Source organism: Musa acuminata, chromosome BXJ3-6, assembly GCF_036884655.1.
Source record: "Musa acuminata AAA Group cultivar baxijiao chromosome BXJ3-6, Cavendish_Baxijiao_AAA, whole genome shotgun sequence".
Lineage (NCBI taxonomy): Eukaryota > Viridiplantae > Streptophyta > Magnoliopsida > Zingiberales > Musaceae > Musa > Musa acuminata.
Window position 1 is genome coordinate 41,441,298 of NC_088354.1, and position 18,673 is coordinate 41,459,970.

Here is an 18,673-nt window from a genome sequence, read left to right on the forward strand (position 1 = left end):
ATCGATGAAAGGAGAAAGAAAGAAGGTGCCCACCTAAATCAAATTTTCACTGAAACTGATCCAAACCGATTCAATGAACCGGGTCCAGAGAATATCGAGTGGCAATACACGACGGACGGTCCACACGCATCCATCATAGTCGTACCAAACATTGTAGCCATCCCATCGCCACGTGTGTCTTCGTGGTTGGCCTCTCATTCCTCGTGTCTGGTGTGGTCCATCTGGACCACTAGTTGCTGCAAGCCTTTTTATTTTTCCGTTCGCCGACTCCGTCAACAACGGCTTCCCAACTCTTAAACCACATGCTGCTACACACAAAAAGAAGAAGACGCCGTGACAGCATCAACAAGCCCAGTAGCAAGAGAAGTAAATAGGACCCCGTAACTTAATACTGCAACACAACTTTTAAGAGTGGGTCAATGATGGGCATAAAATAGTACAAGTCTCGATGAGGCAATTAAAATGAAAAAGGACGGTAAATGTTTGTGTAAACTTGACCCGGCAACAACGAAGTGAAGCAAAAGGAAAACATAAAGAGTCACTGCGTCGGACACAGATCTGAATCCTCTTCCTCGGATCATCATCATCACTTGATCCTGCGGCAGAGGGTGACGCCGTCGCCGACGGGGAGCTGGCAGATCTCGATGCGGGGGTCCGCCGCCAGCGCGTTGTTGAGCTCCAGCACGAAGTCCCGGTAGTAGCGGATGTACTTGCGCATGGGGGCGTCCGGCGGCGCCACCACCGACCCGCTCCACAGCGTGTTGTCGTAGGCGATGACGCCGCCCACCCTCACCAGCTCCAGCAGTCGCTTGTGGTAGTTGATGTAGTTGTCCTTGTCCGCGTCCACGAAGACGAAGTCGAACGACCCATGGTTCTTCTCCTGCGGTTCCCAGGATCCCATTTCATAACTCGTCGATCGACCTACAAACGAATGGCGGAAAGATAGATCTGGATCGAGGACGTCGACTTACATCTTCAATCATTTGATCGAGGACAGGGAGGGCGGGGCCTTCGCGGAAGTCGATCTTGTGGGCGACGCCCGCCTTCTGGATCACGGGGAGGCCGATCTCGTAGTTCTCCCGGTTGATGTCCATGGCCAGGATCTTGCCGTCGTCGGGGAGCGCGAGGGCGGTGGCGAGGAGGGAGTACCCCGTGTAGACGCCGATCTCCATGGTGTTCTTGGCGTTGATCAGTTTGAGGAGCATGTTGAGGAACTGCCCCTCGTCGGCCGAGGTGGTCATCAAGTTCCTGGTTGCATCAGATACCACCATGTAAGATCTGGGAGGCAGAGGAGTCTTTCACGCAAGAGGAAATGGCAGGAATGCGCGTGCGTACCATGGATGTTTGGCAGTGATTTCTCTGAGCTCCTTCATGGCCTCAGGCTCACGAGGGTACACGGTCGTCTCCAATATGTACTGCGGTAGGATCGAGGAGAAACTTGAATCCGGGATTACGACCGTAAAAGACTCGCGGGGAGAGATGATGATCGCAAGAACAAAGATATGTACCTGATAGAGCTCATCGCTCTGAAGAAGGCTCTTGTGGCCGACTTCCTGGTGCCTGCGGTCGCCGTTCTGGTTCTCCGATGCCATTGCTCTCTCCTTCTCCGATTTGGTTCCGCTGCTTTCTCCGCGTCGCCTGGGTTTGACAGGGGAGAGAGCCCAAGACTTTTATAATGGGAAAAGGGAGAGAGAGAGTTGGTGGTGAGTCGGGTAAGGCGGGCAACACCGATGGGGTGGGAGTGGTGTGGGTCCCCGTTAGGTCCCACAAGGATGGTTGGTGATGATAGCGGCAGACATAGAAACGGTGGCTGTGTGTAATACGATTCTCCATTACCAGTTGGTGCTTGGTCACCCATCCACCAACTCTCCACTAAACTTCGGGCTTTTGGGTATATATTATAAACTTGATTGATGAAGGTGAAGAAGAATGATTCCCAGCGCGCACATTAGTAGTGCATGAATCGATTATTAGGAAATGTGATAACAAAACTAAGAGTTTGTATGGAAAAATACTTGGGAGTGCTGAAGTTATGTATGTATGATACAGAAAGGTTATGCAGGAGAAGGTAAGACAAAGTCAAAGTCAAACTAGGCGGCCCAATTGATGTGTGGATTGCCCAACCAATCATTAGACCAGCTGACGCTTTCTCTCCCACATGGAGCATCTATCGCTCATTGATATTTACTTTTCCCTTCGGTGTATCATGGGTTTGGTTCAGAAGAAAAATTAACTAGGAAAAGAATAGAGAGAAAGAAGAGCTGATATATATATTGCATCATGCACATATGATGAATGGAGACAGTCATCTGTCGCCGAAACAGATGGTCACGAGAGGATCTTAACCCACAACCACTTAGAAAAAGACCTGAATACACCCTTAACCATCTAAGCTATCCGTATAATTTTATGTATCACGACAAGAACGTGTTGATGTGCATACTATAAATTTAATATTAAAAAAAATAGAACTAAATCTGTTTGGTTTCTGGGGATTCACAAACTCTCCCTCACTCTCCTCGTACGTCAGTGACGACAAGAAGTGATGAAGTAAATAGGAGGCTTGCTATTTAGCCGGACTCAACCAAGGAAACCTTTCAGTGGGACTCTACACAGATCGAGAGTTTGCTTTTGTTACGAGAGGATCCTAAGTAGAAGTTCCCGAGGCAAAAAGATGTGCCACTTCTATAAGCAAAGACAAAAGAAGAACCATAGTGAAGGTCAAATATGTTCTGATTACCATGACTCAAACATTACATAAGCATATCTCCTTGTGTTTATGAACCACAGATTCTCTACGTATCAAGTTTTAACCATTAAAATATCTCCTTGAGATAAAGAAGGTCAAATGTTGTTGGAAGCAACAGGTGGAAGTATGTTCCGGTGACTGATGGAGAAGGATGGAGAGAAGGCCTTTTTGACAAACGACGGAAGCAACAGGTCGTGTCGGTTTCATTAGGTGAGAGACTATGACTTGAAGAACAGAAGCGTTAGGTGAGAGATTGTGAAACATGGTTGAAAATGGTGGCTTGTACGTCTTCAAGAACAGACTCTAAAATACCAACTCGAGAAAGAAAAGGATTAGCTTGAATGATAAATGCCAGAATCTACAACAACCAAATACATATTCTTTGGCCTTCCATAAGATTTCGAGTTCAATGAACGAAGAAAATCTCTACACCAACGAAATACGCATTCTCTTGAGAGATCCATATAATTTTAATGTCAAGGTTCTCCTTATAAGGCCCAAGAGTCATTTTGCAGTTGCTTCCCGTTAGTTCAATTTTTGGTTGTCCTAGCTCAGATCCAACCTGATTCCTTTTTTCTAGTCGATTTCAAGGCAAACTCCTTTGAGTATCATCTGATCCCTACAAGATTATGTTGCGGGCACTCCTGACAATACCCTTCCAAGACTTAAGTAATCAACAAGTCAAATAAATCAGACAAGTCGAACTTAGGGTGGTCATTGTGTTGAAACGTACCTATACATCACTTTTTATAATAGGTGCTTGAGACCATTACGTTCGCTCATCACCTAGTTTATACAGTAATGAGAGCGTGAAGTTCGACCATATTCACCAGTAAACCGATGTCGAACCCAAGATTACATAATTGTTCTCCACGTGGCATTCATCGAATGCAACCTTATGGCTTTACTCTCTAGGATGTGACACTAAGGTGACGATGAATGATCAACTAGATGGCTCCGTCATGTCAACCAAATGACTCTAACTTATCGATCATGTGGAGATGATGTGTCATCCACTAGGAGTCAACGTGTTGAACAGGTGGCTTAGATGTGTCAACCAAGTGGAGCCCATAGGTTGACCACGTGGAGCTTATATGTCCTCCACTTGGAGTCGACGTATCGACCAAGTGGCTCCGATGTGTCAGCCATGTGGAGCCCATTGGTCAACATTTGAATCAACCAGTTCAATGAACCATGCTTCGTTTCAAAGAGGGAAAAGAAGAACTAGTTTCATTTCTAATCAAAGCCTGAAATATAATCATACTACTAGGTCAGCGGAAAAAAATAATAATGCAATCACATGCAATTGATAACCTCAACAGCTAAGCGAAGGTTCTGTTTCACATGCATGCATATGGATCATCAAGAGGCGTATGTAACATCCACAAAAAATTCATACCTGGAGGAGAGCTGGCACCACCAAGTGCTAATTCCATCTCACAAGTGAGATAAGAGTGAAATCCAGGACCTCATCGGTGGCTTATCCTGTCATATATCTGGCTCAGCTGTATGAAATTATACTTTCCCTTGATTTTACAGTATGCGTAGAAACCAGAGCCCACAAAACCAAGAATTTGGCCGGTGACACTCAGCTGGAGAGGAAGTGACTCAGAACTTCAGGACTGTGAAACTGAAAAAGCCCACAGAATGGGGATGAGAATATGATCTTACCACATCAAAAGGAAGCCCACCAAACAACAGCCAGCCAAGTCCGATGGTAAATAGATCCTAAAGAAACACAGACGGAATTCCACATAAAAAGATTTAAATGCAAGAAATGAGTAACAAAAAGGGCCAGCTGTAAAGGAAATCAAACCTTCAGTTTGCCGCACATTGTCTGTGTGAGTGCAGAATTCAAGTTTGTGTTCAAAAAAATGCCAGTATACAGGAAAGTAGCATCACAACCTGCAAAAATCAACCAGCAATTGTTCTAACAGTGTAGACTCAGTGAAGAAGCTGAATCTTTTGCTACTTTGTGCTTTGCTTTATGCTCTATATCTAACAAACAGAATATAATTAAAAAAAGGAAAGAAGTAAAAGAAAAGAAGAAAGACCACAAATGCTTGCAAGCAAACACACAAGGGCAAGCTCGTATGCACACACACTGAGACCTACCTGAAATCCAACAGAATGAAGATAGGGAAAATTCATTGTAAGCCCTAAATCACCACGAAAATATGTCCATAATAACAAGATTGGTCCACACACTATTCCTGAAAAACAACTATGATAAAAAAATATAAACCTCATTCTGTTAAATGATTGTTAATAATTTTTGTCAAATGAATGGGTCTAAACTGAGGCTGTTCCAGCATGATTACCATTGCAACACATGAGACCAAAGCTATTGAGACCACTGGATATTCCTTGAAAAGAGAAATCAAGCAAAAATGTGAAGATGAATCAAAGAATGAAAATTAAGAAGTGTGTTGTAGGGATACTACCAACACGGTTTACAGATGCCAGATATATTGCAGTTGTCATGTTAGCAGCAAAAACCATGCCATAGCCATAAGCACTGGAAGATTAAGTCTTCAGCTCCGGTGACAAAAGCTCCAAGAACAATCAATGTAACACTGGTAAAACCCTTGGTCATGCCATCAAAAATGAAATAAGAAAATGAATGGAAAATGCTTTTATGATATTAGTAATTAGATCAGACCACTATGAGAATAACTGTGCTATATGTTTCAATTTGAAAAAAAATGTTAGGGACATTGCCCTTGAATACTGTCAGCAAAAAATAAAATGCATCCAGCTGCACCTCAAAATAACTCTTAGTCTTCGGTCATATTAAACACAAATGAATGTTGATCTATGTTTCAATATATAAACTGTTCAGAAACAATCACTTTACAAATTTAAGCACTGTGGTCCATAAAACACATGCATTTAGTTGGTTTGATAAAATGTTAAGCCTCAAGAAAAAATAAGTTTTCAAAAATTTAGTTACCTGCCGACAACATGGCGGGTGTACTTTTGCCTTGTTAGTAGATACTCCACAATCATTGTAAACACAACAGTTGTACGCCTAAGGGTGGTATACATTGGAACATTCACTCGACGTACAGACTCCATTGTAGCCAGCTATTGCCATGATGATTTGCATGATATCACTGATGATTCTAATAGTAGCAGGTACAAAAATATAGCCAAGTTCATTTTCATAGAGAATATGTGCTGCATACCATGTAAAGCAAATATGCAATGGAAAGGGGAAGAGTCTGCAATATGGTTTCAGGAGGTACAAGGCCTGCTTTATGTGGTTCACCATTTCAAAAACAAATAATTCTACAACGCTTCATTGCAATGAAACAAGAAGTTCATCTGAGAGAAAAAACAAAAAATAACCTAGACAAACGAGTAGTTGATAGCATTTTCATCGTGGGAGAGATGCTAGAAGCGCTTAAAACTATGCATATAGACAATCTGATCATCATACATCATAATTCCTCCATAAGATGAGGGAAGTTAATTCTCCTGGTGTTAGATTCTTACATTTTGCTTGGAGCAAGGCAGAGAAGTTTGGACCAGGGTTAAGATTCTAAATTCTGTAATATGTTTCATGGTATATTTTAGTGGTTGCTATCATTTTGTGTTTTTGCTCATCTTCACAAATAAGCAGTGAAACTGTCTAATGGCTAATAAAAACTGATGAAAAGTCGCTATCCTGAGGTCTGATTATATGGTGGCTCCAACGGTAATATATTATATAGAATTGGATTTTATATTTATCATCAATTTATGGTTAGAAAGAGGCAGACAATGATATAATTGGACAGAGAAGTGAGAACAGATATTAGGTTCTGTGGCCAAAGCACATGTGCATTCTTAATCAGTTCCTTCATGCATTTCACTTTTTAAACAGTTCCTTCATACTAGGTTGTTAAAATACATTAGTTATATAAGTCCTGGAGGGCATGGTGGCCCTAGAATAAGTAAAAAAGTAGCCAGACAATTTTTATAAAATAGAGGGGTGAATTTTTTTTTTTCAGATTGTATACAAAATTTATTTTGATAAAATATGGTTATGAACAGATATTAGAGGCATAGTCTCTTCTCCATGATTTCTGCCTGTTCTCCTTCTATTTTCTAAACTTTTACTTCATCTTTTCCAAGCTAGCAAAAACCAGCTGATGCCATCCTAACGTTACTTGATTTCAATTTATTCCTCACCCTATCAAGCATCCATGGGATCGCCCCAGGATGATATCATTAACCTAATGTGTCATGTAAAGTGATCAGTAACAGATAAACATTCAAGTCACAAAGGGGAAGAATGACATAAAAAATATAAAATTCCTGGAAAAGAGTAATAACATTAGCACAAGGGAAATTGTATGAAGATAGAACTGCTTTGTTGAACATAACCAGAAGCACTGCAAAAGGTACAACCAACACAAAAGGTAAATGGGATGATAAAAATAAGAGAAGAAAGGACAATTCTAAACCAATGGGAAACAATGGTAAAGTGATAAATTCCACACACACACACACACACCATGATGAATGCAGCTCCTTTTGCTTGTTTGATGTAAAATGCATTCATCAATAACATGTAATATATGCGCCTACTTCACTTGACAATTAAAACAAACTCACATAATTTGATCCTGGTATTTATGCCAGGAAAACAAGATAAATTGGCTTGCTTATTAGGCAAAGTGGTGAATCCGTTACTCCTTGTGCACCTATTTTCACTTCCTCTAAATAAAAATCCAATCTTCTATATTCAATTTGTGCTATATAAATACCAATTATTTTGAAACTAAGTTTTGCTCTGTAAGAAAACAATAGTACCACTGTTAATGGCCTTCTAAGTTCTATCTATGAAGTATTTGAACAAAATTCTTGTTCAATTTATTCTACTCATATCTGTGCAATTGTAAACCTGATTGATGCATTACAGCTTCTGCTACCTAGTGAAATTTTGTCCTTCACTGATGGTGGATTCAAGATATAGAAAGATTTGACATCTGATCAACCGATACCATAATAAAACAATTGAATACTTCCAACTTGTTATACTGTATGCAGAAGCTAAGACTTAGTTCTTGGACTCACCAAAAGAATTAGCGAGACCAACTGCTCCACTTTCCTTAAATCAAACCATATATATAATTATTAAACATTACCGGCTTTTGGAGAAAGTAATTATGTTTTTCATTTGAAAATGCTTTAGGTTCCACACACCCAACAAAAGGGTCTTCCTTTTTTCCTCTTTGTTCATTACTCGGCTCATCTCCTTAGAACTTGATTCCCACTAAATGAATGAATGTATTTTTTTGTGCTTGCTATATGATAACTGATACAGTATGTCTACATGGGGAAGTTGCAAAAGCCATAACTGATTCAGCAATATAACCATGATTCCTTTCATGATATTCTTGATGGATGACCGTTGATCTCAATTTAGCATTATCCAAGAAGGTATAGATATGCAGTCAGCCTTACATGATGATCTCAGCCAAAATTCCCAACAAAGTTGCTGTTGGATTATGTAATCGATGTATTATCTAGTAGATACAATCAGTCATGACTCCTCTCATTCTATGGACTAATATATTGGCACTTATATGTCATCTAGGTGATGATATTGTGGCAATCATATACATATACATATACATATACATATACATATACATATACATATACGTATACATATATGTGTGTGTGTGTACATGTACATGCACACATGTGTACATGTACATGTATACATGTACCTTTCACTAACCGAACTGTTTTTTCAATTTGGTTCGATTCGACCCTTAATGATTCAGTTCAAACCTCTTTGAACACCTCTAACCTCACGATTATCGAATTCACACAAATACCTACAGATCACTTGCCAACTCAAATCAAATTGCAAACGAGCTTCAAATCTGAAGCAGCCGCGCATAAAACCTAACTGAAACACAATGTCGGAACAATAGAAGGGCCATTCTGCTAAATGCTGAAGAGAATCACAACAATTCCAAAGCAAATTCGTTGAAGATCTACGTTAATCTCAAAACATTAAAGAAACAAAATATGCGAGCTCGAGAACGATCAAAGAAAGAAAAAGAGGATAGTGAAGGGGAGACCGGCGCAGGTCATGTAGGATAGGGCGGCGAAGGCGCCTCGCATGGCAATGGCGGAGCCCTTGAAGAGGAGGGCGCCATCATCGCCGCCCCTGCGATCGGACACCGGCAGCAGCGGCCCGACCTTCGGCGCCATCACACCGGTGACCGATCTGCCTCCGCCTTCCTCTCGATTCTCGGCAGCAGGGAGCGAAAGGAGACAACAAAGAACAAACAACTGGTCTGTGTTACGATCCCTTCTTTCTCCTCCTCGCAATCAACAGCGGCAACAAAAAGGAAAAGAGAGAGGGGAATTCTCCATTTCGATCGATTTAGTTTCGGTTTTTTGTCTTATGTATATGTGTGTTGTCTGTCTTGCTCACTTCGAGTCTTTTGTTTTCCGCCGTTACCAACACATGGCATCATCATCGTGTGCGTGACAGACGCGAATCAGACCGGGTGGGACATCAATGGCCATACTTCGTTGGGTTTGATACGGTAATTAGAGGCTTAATTATCCAAATGTTGGAGTCATTTGAGTTATATTAGATGATTTTTTTTTTGTCTAAATTGAAGTAATTAACCTCCAGCGAAGATGAGTTCAAATTATCTTCTTTCTCTCTCCCCTCTATTAATTAAGATCATCATATTAATTATCACCGGCTTTAAATCAGGTATCGGATGATACTCTTTTTGTCTTGTTATTGTCGGGCGGTGATCGCGAGAGAAGAAAGAAAAAGGAGAAGAAGAAGAGAATATGGAGATCGGTATCGCTCTCCCTTTTCGTCTATTGGAAACTTTTCATTCGTGCGGGGAGAGGAATCCTCGATATCACGAGGAGAAGAGAGGAGACACCTCGACGAAAATATTTTTTTTCACTTATATATATATCGAGTGGTATATCTAAATATACCGTTCGGTATATAGTATCATATCCGTAACGAGTGAATCTCGAAACTCTAATACGATATAAAATTTTAATCCTTACTTTAAATACATTCAATAAGTATGCTTATAAATATAAGTACATGAAATATAGTTACCAAAATCAGATAAATCTTGAGTCATTCGATCATTGGTCATATCGATGGATCAACTAAATCACATGTTTAATTTAAAAATAAAATATATTGATAATTTAAAATTATATATATAGTAAAACTCTAAAGTGTTAAAACTAATTAAAAATTATATAAAATTATTAATACGGACTAACATTGTTTAAATGTTTGTCCTGATAGTTATTACACTAATCCAATCCAAGATAAATTATTCAATGATAAAAAAAAGTTTATCTAACGTAATTGTGATGACTTAAATAACACAAACACATGAATTTTTAATATGAAGATGATTTAGTCATCAAAATGATATTAATTAATTATACCACAACGAGTCAATTCTGTATTATAATTTCAATTTTATTTGTTATAATATTTGTTTCATTCTCCTCATATTCATTTGATCCTCAAATCTCATTCTTCTTATTTGTGGTATCCATCTTTTTTTTTTCATCGTATTAAAATCCAAGTCACAAAGATCGTAAGTATCATAAGTCACATTGAAGGCTAACCCTAATTTCGTCATTGATAAAAATATCCTCAAATAAATAATTAAGTTAAGAATATTCAGATAATTTTTTATCCGATCAGCTTTTTGTAATCGATTTGTTTGTCAATTGATTTATCTTGATTTTTCAACACATTCTATCCGATAAATGAACTATTTTGGTACGATCATTGTTGGGTATATGATACAAAGAATTCTATTTTAGTTTTAATTTCAAATGAAAATTATAAAAAGTACATTGATCGAAAATAGTAATGTCAACCACGTAATGATCATAAAATGCACGTGATGATGGAGCGATGCTACATGATTCGGGGCTAATTACATATTACCTCATATAGTTAGCTATATTTAGCATCCTAGTCCCTATACTTTAAAGTTACATTGATATATCTTTAGTTACAAAAGTGAAATAATTATATCTATATACCCTAACGATGTTAGTATTATCGATGGAATTATGAAAATAAAGGATAAAAATATATTTTTAATATTTGATGGTGAATAGTATCGATGGCGAACGGTAGCATCGTTGGCATTGGTGGTGGCGGATCCCTCCCCCTTTGCATCTATGTCGATGTTAACACAAATGTCGTGCGATCATTGCCCTCCGATCCGTGCTCCCTCGCCAAGCTTTGCACCGTGTATGACCACCTCCCCGATGAGTGGTTGTGCTATTAGACGAGAACATCACCTCTGCCCATGCCTCCTGCATTGGCGATCGCTTCTCTGTCTCGACCGTTATGCATGCCACCATGATGTTCAGCAACATTGTCAACTTCTCCTCAGATGCCTTGTTCTCGGACGACTTAGGGTCCTCACTAGAGCCATTCCGCTCCTCCTCTCATATGGAGCAAACCCACTGAGGGATGTTAGCGTCGTGCTCCTCCACTAGGTCTTGGAATGAGGTCTTCTTGGTGATAGACTCTAGGAGGACGATAAAGCTATAGACATTAGAGAGAGGGGTGAAGGAAGGCTTGGGAAGGCAGGACTCGAGCGTGTGGTAGAAGAGAGAGGAGGATGCAATGAAAGAGGAGGGGGTGATGAGATCATGGGGTGAGGTCGGGGAGGAGGAGGAGGGGTATGTGTCGCAGTTAAGATGAAGAAGCAACCTCTAATGTGGGAGGTGCTGTGGATGATCGGGGAGGCACGAGTGGAGGTGATGGACTTGTCCAACAATAGCAACCACTCGTCGGGGAGGTGGTTGGACACGGTATAAAGCATGGTAAGAAAGCATAGATCAAAAGAGTCATTCGATATTTGTATCGACGCCTACATATATGTAAAAGGAGAGGAGTTTGCCACCATCGATCTTAGCTGTGTTGTCGTTTATCATCGATGTTGCCTATTATCAAATATTAAAATTATTTTTTTATCATTTATTTTTATGTTTCCGTCGATGAAACAGATATCGTTTACGGTAAATAAATATAATTATTTTAATTTCATAACTATAGAAATATTAATATAATTTTTTAAGGTATAAGGATCGTAATATTAAAATAAACTAACTATTGGACAATACGTAATTAGTCCCGAGATTCATCCGTCGTTAGTTTAGCAGCGATGACACCACCCAACCTCGTGTTTTCGTGCGAAGCGAGTTTGCCTTCACAGGAAGGAAGATGCAGGAATAAATAGCAGCACCAAAGTGTATAGATGAGGTGCGGTGTGGAGGATGATTCGTGAAGAAGTCATACGACTAAAGTTGATGCCTTTTCCCCGAAGCAACGAGGAACATACGCATTGAAGAAATAGGGCATAGCTTTTGTTTATGTGCTCGTAATCGTAAAGGCAAGAGATATCTCAAAGAAGAAGAAATGCTTTTGTTGGATCTGCTTTCCATCCCTCGGACAATTACTATAGTTGCGTTCGAGAATATATTTATATTTTTAATATTTAAATAATTACAATGTTATTTTCCAGGAAAATAGGAAACTTTCGTTATCCTCCCCATCGAATCGATCGAGGAAGAAGGTGGACATAAAAAGTTATATGACAAGGAAAGGAGGAGGAGGCACCCTTTAATTGGGCATCCGATGAAGAAGAAGAATCTGAGCCTCTTTTGTTCACATGCTATGGGGGCCGCTTTTGTTGCCTCGCCCAGCCGTTTCCCACCCACCCATCTTACCTACCAGCCCAGTCGTAAACTATCTATCCCTCTCTGCTTTAACGAGCCGTCGACACGTTAGTGGGCGATGATGCACTTTGTGTCGCCTGGGTCAAAAAGAAGGAACAGCCAACAGGAATGACCACCATCACTCTGCGGTGGCGATGCTCTATTTCTTTCCGAGGACGCCATGTTGTCGTCGTCGTCGTCTCATTATTATATCATCTCATTTCTTATTTTTGAATAAAAAAACAAATCTCCCACAAATTGTCCATTTCAAAATTCGCTCTATTCTCTTTCTCTTTCTCTCTCTCTTTCTTTCTCTATTTAAGCGTCGGAGAGGCGCCCAAACGTCTACCCTATATATATGCCTTCAAACCCTCGACCCTCATCCTCTTTCTTCGCCTTGCCCGCCGCCTGAGTTCCCGTCACAGGTACCATCCGATGGGGGCGGCGATGCTGACAGACCAGGTGACCGAGGTCTTGATCCCGGTGGCCGCCGTCATCGGGATCGCTTTCGCGCTGGTTCAGTGGCTGCTCGTGTCGACCGTGAAGCTCTCGCCGGAGAGGCAGCCGGGGGGCGGAAGCAACGACAAGAATGAGTACTCCGACTACCTCATCGAGGAGGAGGAAGGGCTCAACGATCACAACGTCGTGGTTAAGTGCGCCGAGATCCAGAGCGCCATTTCCGAAGGTCTTCTTTAGAAAATGAAAGATTATTTGTGTCGACTAGTTTTTTGTTGTCCATGTGTTTGTTAATTCCTTTTGTCTAAAAATACCTTGTGGTATAGTGTTAAGAATAGCTTTATCTTCGAATCTGTGCTCCGGTGAATTCATGTTAAACCTCCTCTTTTCTTCATATTAAAATCCAGCATAGCTGTTCTAGTTGCTTTAACTTGACATCCTTTAGTCTCATTTCCTTGTATATATTATTTGACTTGATACTCCTTTTTCACCATCTGTCTTGTTATACGAGTAACTGTTTGTAGTAGCAATTTGGCTACTGTATTTGGTTGTTAGAAGCCATGCCTTCTATCGCTATGAATTTGTTCTGGTAATTTTCTTGCTCAAAGGTCATTGAAAAAGCTTATAATGATTCCTTAGAGTTTGTTCGTCTGAGTTGATGGAAGAACAGGCCTTTAAATGGATTCCAAAGGCTGTTACAGCATTCCTGACACAAGTTTTTTTGTATGTTGATTCACTTGGCTATGCTGGTTGCCGACTCTTAGCTCGCATAGTTTGTTGTTGAATCAGAAATAATCAGTTTAATGGTTCGTGAAAGCTAACATCTGAAGTTACTTTTCACTTTGGCAAAACTTGCAAATAGAAATAGAAGTAATTAGAAATTTAGGTGACATGGATTTAACAAATTTATCCGACGTTTAAGATCTATTACTTGTGTTGTATGTGTCATTCTTGGTTGTACATAGCACAAATTTGGTTCGTGCAAATTCATGAATAATGCATGTAAAGAGAAAAACACTTTTGCCCTGCTTGCCATCTAGAGGTTTCTTGATCATGGGATGCGAAACAACTATAATTTTGCTTTGTGTTCATCACTTCATTGAGATGAATATCTATATTTCTAGTGGGTCATGGAACTTGCTTCTATATTGTGGGCAAGAACAATATCACCTAGTTCCAGTATCACTACAAATAAGATGCAAGTTACATTTGTCAGTGTGGCTTTTGTTCCTAGCTGATCTGGCCGTGAAGCTTGTCAGTGACAGTATTAGAGAAGCGCTAAAATCAACTAATATTCTGATCCATGATCTATTGAATGTTGATATGTCAATATTAATAGCACGTCAGGTTAGTCAGCTTTTATTTTCTCATGATAACTGGCTGCCATCTAATTTTGATGTATTAAATAATTTTTTTAACCCATTTAATGGTGAAGAACTTGCAATGGTGTTTCATATTATGATATATAGATCACACTGAGTTGTTGCCTATGACCATTGACCTTGTCAACATGGCAAGACATAGGTTAATATGTTAAAATGTTTAAATCCATTGAATACGTTTTGGGTTTTGGTGTCTTACTTTCATTGCTGATTCCTTTTTACCCATTTTATTTTTTTTAACGAAAGGGAGTAAGAAAATATGTTTGCTTAACTTTGGACTTGTAAAATAGATATCTGACATTCACCTGTCATACCTGTAAACAGGAGCAACTTCCTTCCTCTTCACTGAATACCAGTATGTTGGAGTCTTCATGGCCGTTTTTGCAGTCTTGATCTTCCTCTTTCTTGGCTCTGTGGAAGGCTTCAGCACAAAAAGCCAGCCATGCACCTATAGCAAGGATAAGTACTGCAAACCGGCACTTGCAAATGCTCTCTTTAGTACTGCATCCTTTTTGCTTGGTGCTGTCACTTCTGTAGTATCTGGTTTTCTTGGGATGAAAATTGCAACATATGCCAATGCAAGAACAACTTTAGAAGCAAGGAAGGGTGTTGGAAAAGCTTTTATTACCGCATTCAGGTCTGGAGCAGTTATGGGCTTTTTGCTTGCAGCAAATGGCCTTCTGGTGCTCTACATTGCAATTAACCTATTCAAATTGTATTATGGTGATGACTGGGAAGGTCTATTTGAAGCCATAACCGGTTATGGTCTTGGAGGCTCCTCCATGGCTCTTTTTGGAAGAGTAGGTGGAGGTATTTACACAAAAGCGGCTGATGTTGGTGCTGATCTGGTTGGTAAGGTCGAGAGGAACATTCCTGAAGACGACCCTCGAAATCCAGCTGTAAGTTTTTAGTGTGTTATTCGAAAAGTTCTTATACCTTTCTCGGCTTTTTGGCTAAGATCAAGTGTAGTATCTTTTCTTATCAGTTTAATATCTGAAAAGTTCTTTTTATCAGTAACTTCCTTTAGTGTTGTACAACTGGTAGTTGTTTGAACAATGCAGAATATCTATTATTACTATATTTTGTTAATTTTGTGTCTTCTCTTTCATTTATATTTACTTCTCAGCATTATCTCACAGATAACTAGATGTCATATTCAATTTGTGCTGGTAATCCTAAGGTATTAAACACTAATTCTTTTGTCCAATTAAGCTTCTGGATATGTGTTACAGGTGATAGCTGATAATGTTGGAGATAATGTCGGAGATATTGCTGGGATGGGGTCTGATCTTTTTGGCTCATATGCTGAGTCCTCATGTGCTGCCCTGGTTGTGGCTTCTATTTCTTCCTTCGGAATCAACCATGACCTTACTGCAATGTGCTACCCCTTGCTCATTAGCTCCATGGGTATCATTGTTTGCTTGATAACTACACTTTTTGCTACTGAGTTTTTTGAAATAAAGGCAGTGCAAGAGATTGAACCTACACTTAAGAAGCAGCTCATAATCTCCACTGCTCTTATGACCATTGGTATTGGAACTGTTAGTTGGATAGCTCTTCCGAGTTCCTTCACAATCTTCAATTTTGGTGAGCAGAAGCAAGTGAAGAATTGGTAACTAAATATACACTTATTTGCTTAATAGATTAGGGTCTTAAGCAGCAATTTACACCCTTTTTTAACTGCTAGGGAGCTGTTCTTCTGTGTTGCAATTGGATTATGGGCTGGCCTGGTTATTGGGTTTGTCACTGAGTACTATACGAGCAATGCATACAGGTTAGAAACTCGTTTTCTATAAATTTATCCAAGATTGTGTGTGGTTGTAATTAAGAGAGTTTTCTTCTTACAACTTTTTTGCAGCCCTGTGCAAGATGTCGCTGACTCATGCCGAACTGGTGCTGCAACTAATGTCATCTTTGGGCTTGCTTTGGGATACAAATCTGTCATCATCCCAATTTTTGCTATTGCCGTCAGCATATTTGTTAGTTTTAGTCTTGCTGCCATGTATGGCATTGCGGTTGCTGCCCTTGGCATGTTGAGCACCATTGCAACTGGGCTGGCTATTGATGCCTATGGTCCGATCAGTGATAATGCTGGAGGTATTGCTGAGATGGCTGGCATGAGCCACAGGATTCGTGAGAGAACTGATGCATTGGATGCTGCAGGCAATACTACTGCTGCCATCGGAAAGGTGTGATTAGCTTTAAACAAAAATCTTTGTTGTTCTATTATCACTAATCTATTTAAACATGACTGGCTAACTTACTTTATGGTGGTGATGAGCATAGCTGCGAAGTCATCATTCACTTGGCAATTGCATACTTTGATTAAACATGTTGTGAAATGATGCTTACCTGGTTTATTCAGAGGCTTCTTTGAAAACCAATCTGAAAACCAATCGGAGGGTATTTGTAATTTTTCTTATATTAGTTGTTGTACTTGAAATTTGTGGTTATATTGCTTGCTCTTTTTTAGGGTTTTGCCATTGGTTCTGCTGCTTTGGTGTCGCTTGCACTCTTTGGTGCCTTTGTGAGTAGGGCGGCAATCTCCACCGTGGATGTTCTCACACCAAAAGTTTTCATTGGGTTAATTGTTGGTGCCATGCTGCCTTACTGGTTCTCAGCCATGACCATGAAGAGTGTTGGTAGTGCAGCTCTGAAGATGGTAGAAGAAGTCCGCAGACAGTTCAACAGCATTCCTGGGATTATGGAGGGTAATGCTAAACCTGATTATGCCACCTGTGTTAAGATCTCCACTGATGCCTCAATCAGGGAGATGATTCCTCCTGGTGCTCTGGTGATGCTCACACCTCTAATTGTTGGAACCTTCTTTGGTGTGGAGACTCTGGCTGGGGTTCTTGCTGGTGCCCTTGTTTCTGGAGTTCAGGTATGTAGAATCAGCTAAGCTTATATGAACTAGAAAATTTGTGTACCTCTTATTGGTGATTATTCTTTGTGCTAAACAGATTGCCATATCTGCATCAAACACTGGTGGTGCATGGGATAATGCAAAGAAGTATATTGAGGTTCTTCCACCCTAAACATTTCATGTTGCATTTTCTAGCTTTCCCTGACTCTCATACTGGTTGGTATATACGAGGACATGTATATGAATGATACTATATTTTTTTACTTCAAGCCATTTAGGATGATGATAATGTTCAAAGATCATGCGCCTTCAGCCTTCTCCACTTTAAACTTTGTTCCCACCTGTAAGCAACCATTACTAATGTCATGTCGGATTGTTCAGGCTGGTGCATCGGAGCATGCTAGGGTGCTCGGCCCTAAAGGATCAGATGCCCATAAGGCTGCTGTGATAGGCGACACCATCGGGGATCCTCTGAAGGACACATCTGGGCCATCACTTAACATCCTCATCAAGCTGATGGCAGTGGAATCTCTAGTTTTCGCACCATTCTTCGCTGCTCATGGTGGTCTGCTGTTCAAGATGTTCTAAGGCAGGCAGGCGAACAAGGATAAGAGGAGTTTGCAGCTTCTTCAAGAACACACTCCTCGGCCACCACCAAGTTCTGCTATTGGTGGTATGAACTTATGCTTACCATTTTTGCCTTCTTTATCATACATGGGTTTTGTCTTACTGTGATATCATCTAGGTCAGCACCTGGATGTGCCAATTATGGTCTGTGGCCGACCAAAATTTTCTTGTACTAGATAGATGATGTTTTGATAGCACGGTGATGACACTAAGTATTTTCGATATGGTTAGCAGTAGTTTACCAAACATATATGCTCTTCTCGTCCTATACGATGCATGATGCAGTCAAGAGTTGGGTGCTGAAAGTGGTAGTTACTGAGGCTTCATCATGAAAGCCTTTAATGATTTACTTCAATATAGATAGTGGAGGCAAACCAAATTTTGTGTGAGGATGGATTATGGATATTTTTGAGGCAAATTTAGCTGTAATTTGTTAGGATAATTAAAGACACTGATGCATGAGAGTATTACATCGGTGCTAAACGTGATACCTACTAACTCGATTACCTTATGTTCCTTGTTTCGAGTTCTTCCCTGTTATTGGATGTAGATACGGTGGTGATGTATAAGAAGGTAAAGTTAGGTATCATGTTAAACATTGATGTGGTGATGGTGTATTAGGTTCTTCACTTATCAAAGGTTAAAGATTCAAAACATCATCTCACATATTTTACAAGGTATTAGCTAAACTAATTGGTTAATTTTTTTTTACAGTTTATTGTAATATTCTAGACTCAAATCTCGCTTCCAATATTTATTCTTTGTAAAAAAAAATATAAAGATATCTTCGGGTCAAACCAAATCTTTGTTACTTACTCTAGTTTTTTAAAATAAATACATTAAAGT

General features: G+C 39.9%; 2 protein-coding genes and 2 pseudogenes across 2 annotated transcripts; 2 read left to right on the top strand and 2 right to left on the bottom strand.

Annotated features, from left to right (window-relative positions):
• Positions 1 to 385: 385 nt before the first annotated feature.
• On the bottom strand, positions 386 to 1,668 carry LOC135641118 (caffeoyl-CoA O-methyltransferase). Its single transcript, XM_065156175.1, has 4 exons — positions 1,509 to 1,668; positions 1,336 to 1,415; positions 972 to 1,248; positions 386 to 880 (listed from the first exon to the last, which is right to left on the bottom strand). Exons 1-4 carry the CDS (start codon positions 1,590 to 1,592, stop codon positions 587 to 589), a joined length of 735 nt encoding a protein of 244 aa, XP_065012247.1. The 5' UTR covers positions 1,593 to 1,668; the 3' UTR covers positions 386 to 586.
• A 2,359-nt stretch (positions 1,669 to 4,027) lies between these two features.
• On the bottom strand, positions 4,028 to 6,965 carry LOC135641119 (UDP-N-acetylglucosamine transporter UGNT1-like; annotated as a pseudogene).
• Positions 6,966 to 12,844: 5,879 nt separating this feature from the next.
• LOC135640009 (pyrophosphate-energized vacuolar membrane proton pump-like) lies at positions 12,845 to 18,077 on the top strand. Its single transcript, XM_065154083.1, has 8 exons — positions 12,845 to 13,181; positions 14,659 to 15,233; positions 15,567 to 15,946; positions 16,022 to 16,108; positions 16,193 to 16,523; positions 16,808 to 17,218; positions 17,298 to 17,357; positions 17,582 to 18,077. The coding sequence occupies exons 1-8, from the start codon at positions 12,932 to 12,934 to the stop codon at positions 17,786 to 17,788; spliced, it is 2,301 nt and encodes a 766-aa protein (XP_065010155.1). The 5' UTR covers positions 12,845 to 12,931; the 3' UTR covers positions 17,789 to 18,077.
• LOC135641880 (U2 spliceosomal RNA) lies at positions 15,267 to 15,357 on the top strand (annotated as a pseudogene).
• Positions 18,078 to 18,673: the final 596 nt, after the last annotated feature.

Excerpts from the sequence above, each read along its gene's own strand:
- LOC135641118 (XM_065156175.1), bottom strand. The coding sequence starts at position 1,592 with ATGGCATCGGAGAACCAGAACGGCGACCGCAGGCACCAGGAAGTCGGC. Across the intron at positions 1,416-1,508 it reads AGAGCGATGAGCTCTATCAG|TACATATTGGAGACGACCGT; the intron begins GTACATATCTTT and ends ATCCTACCGCAG. Across the intron at positions 1,249-1,335 it reads ATCACTGCCAAACATCCATG|GAACTTGATGACCACCTCGG; the intron begins GTACGCACGCGC and ends TGATGCAACCAG.
- LOC135640009 (XM_065154083.1), top strand. The coding sequence starts at position 12,932 with ATGGGGGCGGCGATGCTGACAGACCAGGTGACCGAGGTCTTGATCCCG. Across the intron at positions 15,234-15,566 it reads ACGACCCTCGAAATCCAGCT|GTGATAGCTGATAATGTTGG; the intron begins GTAAGTTTTTAG and ends TATGTGTTACAG. Across the intron at positions 17,358-17,581 it reads ATGCAAAGAAGTATATTGAG|GCTGGTGCATCGGAGCATGC; the intron begins GTTCTTCCACCC and ends CGGATTGTTCAG.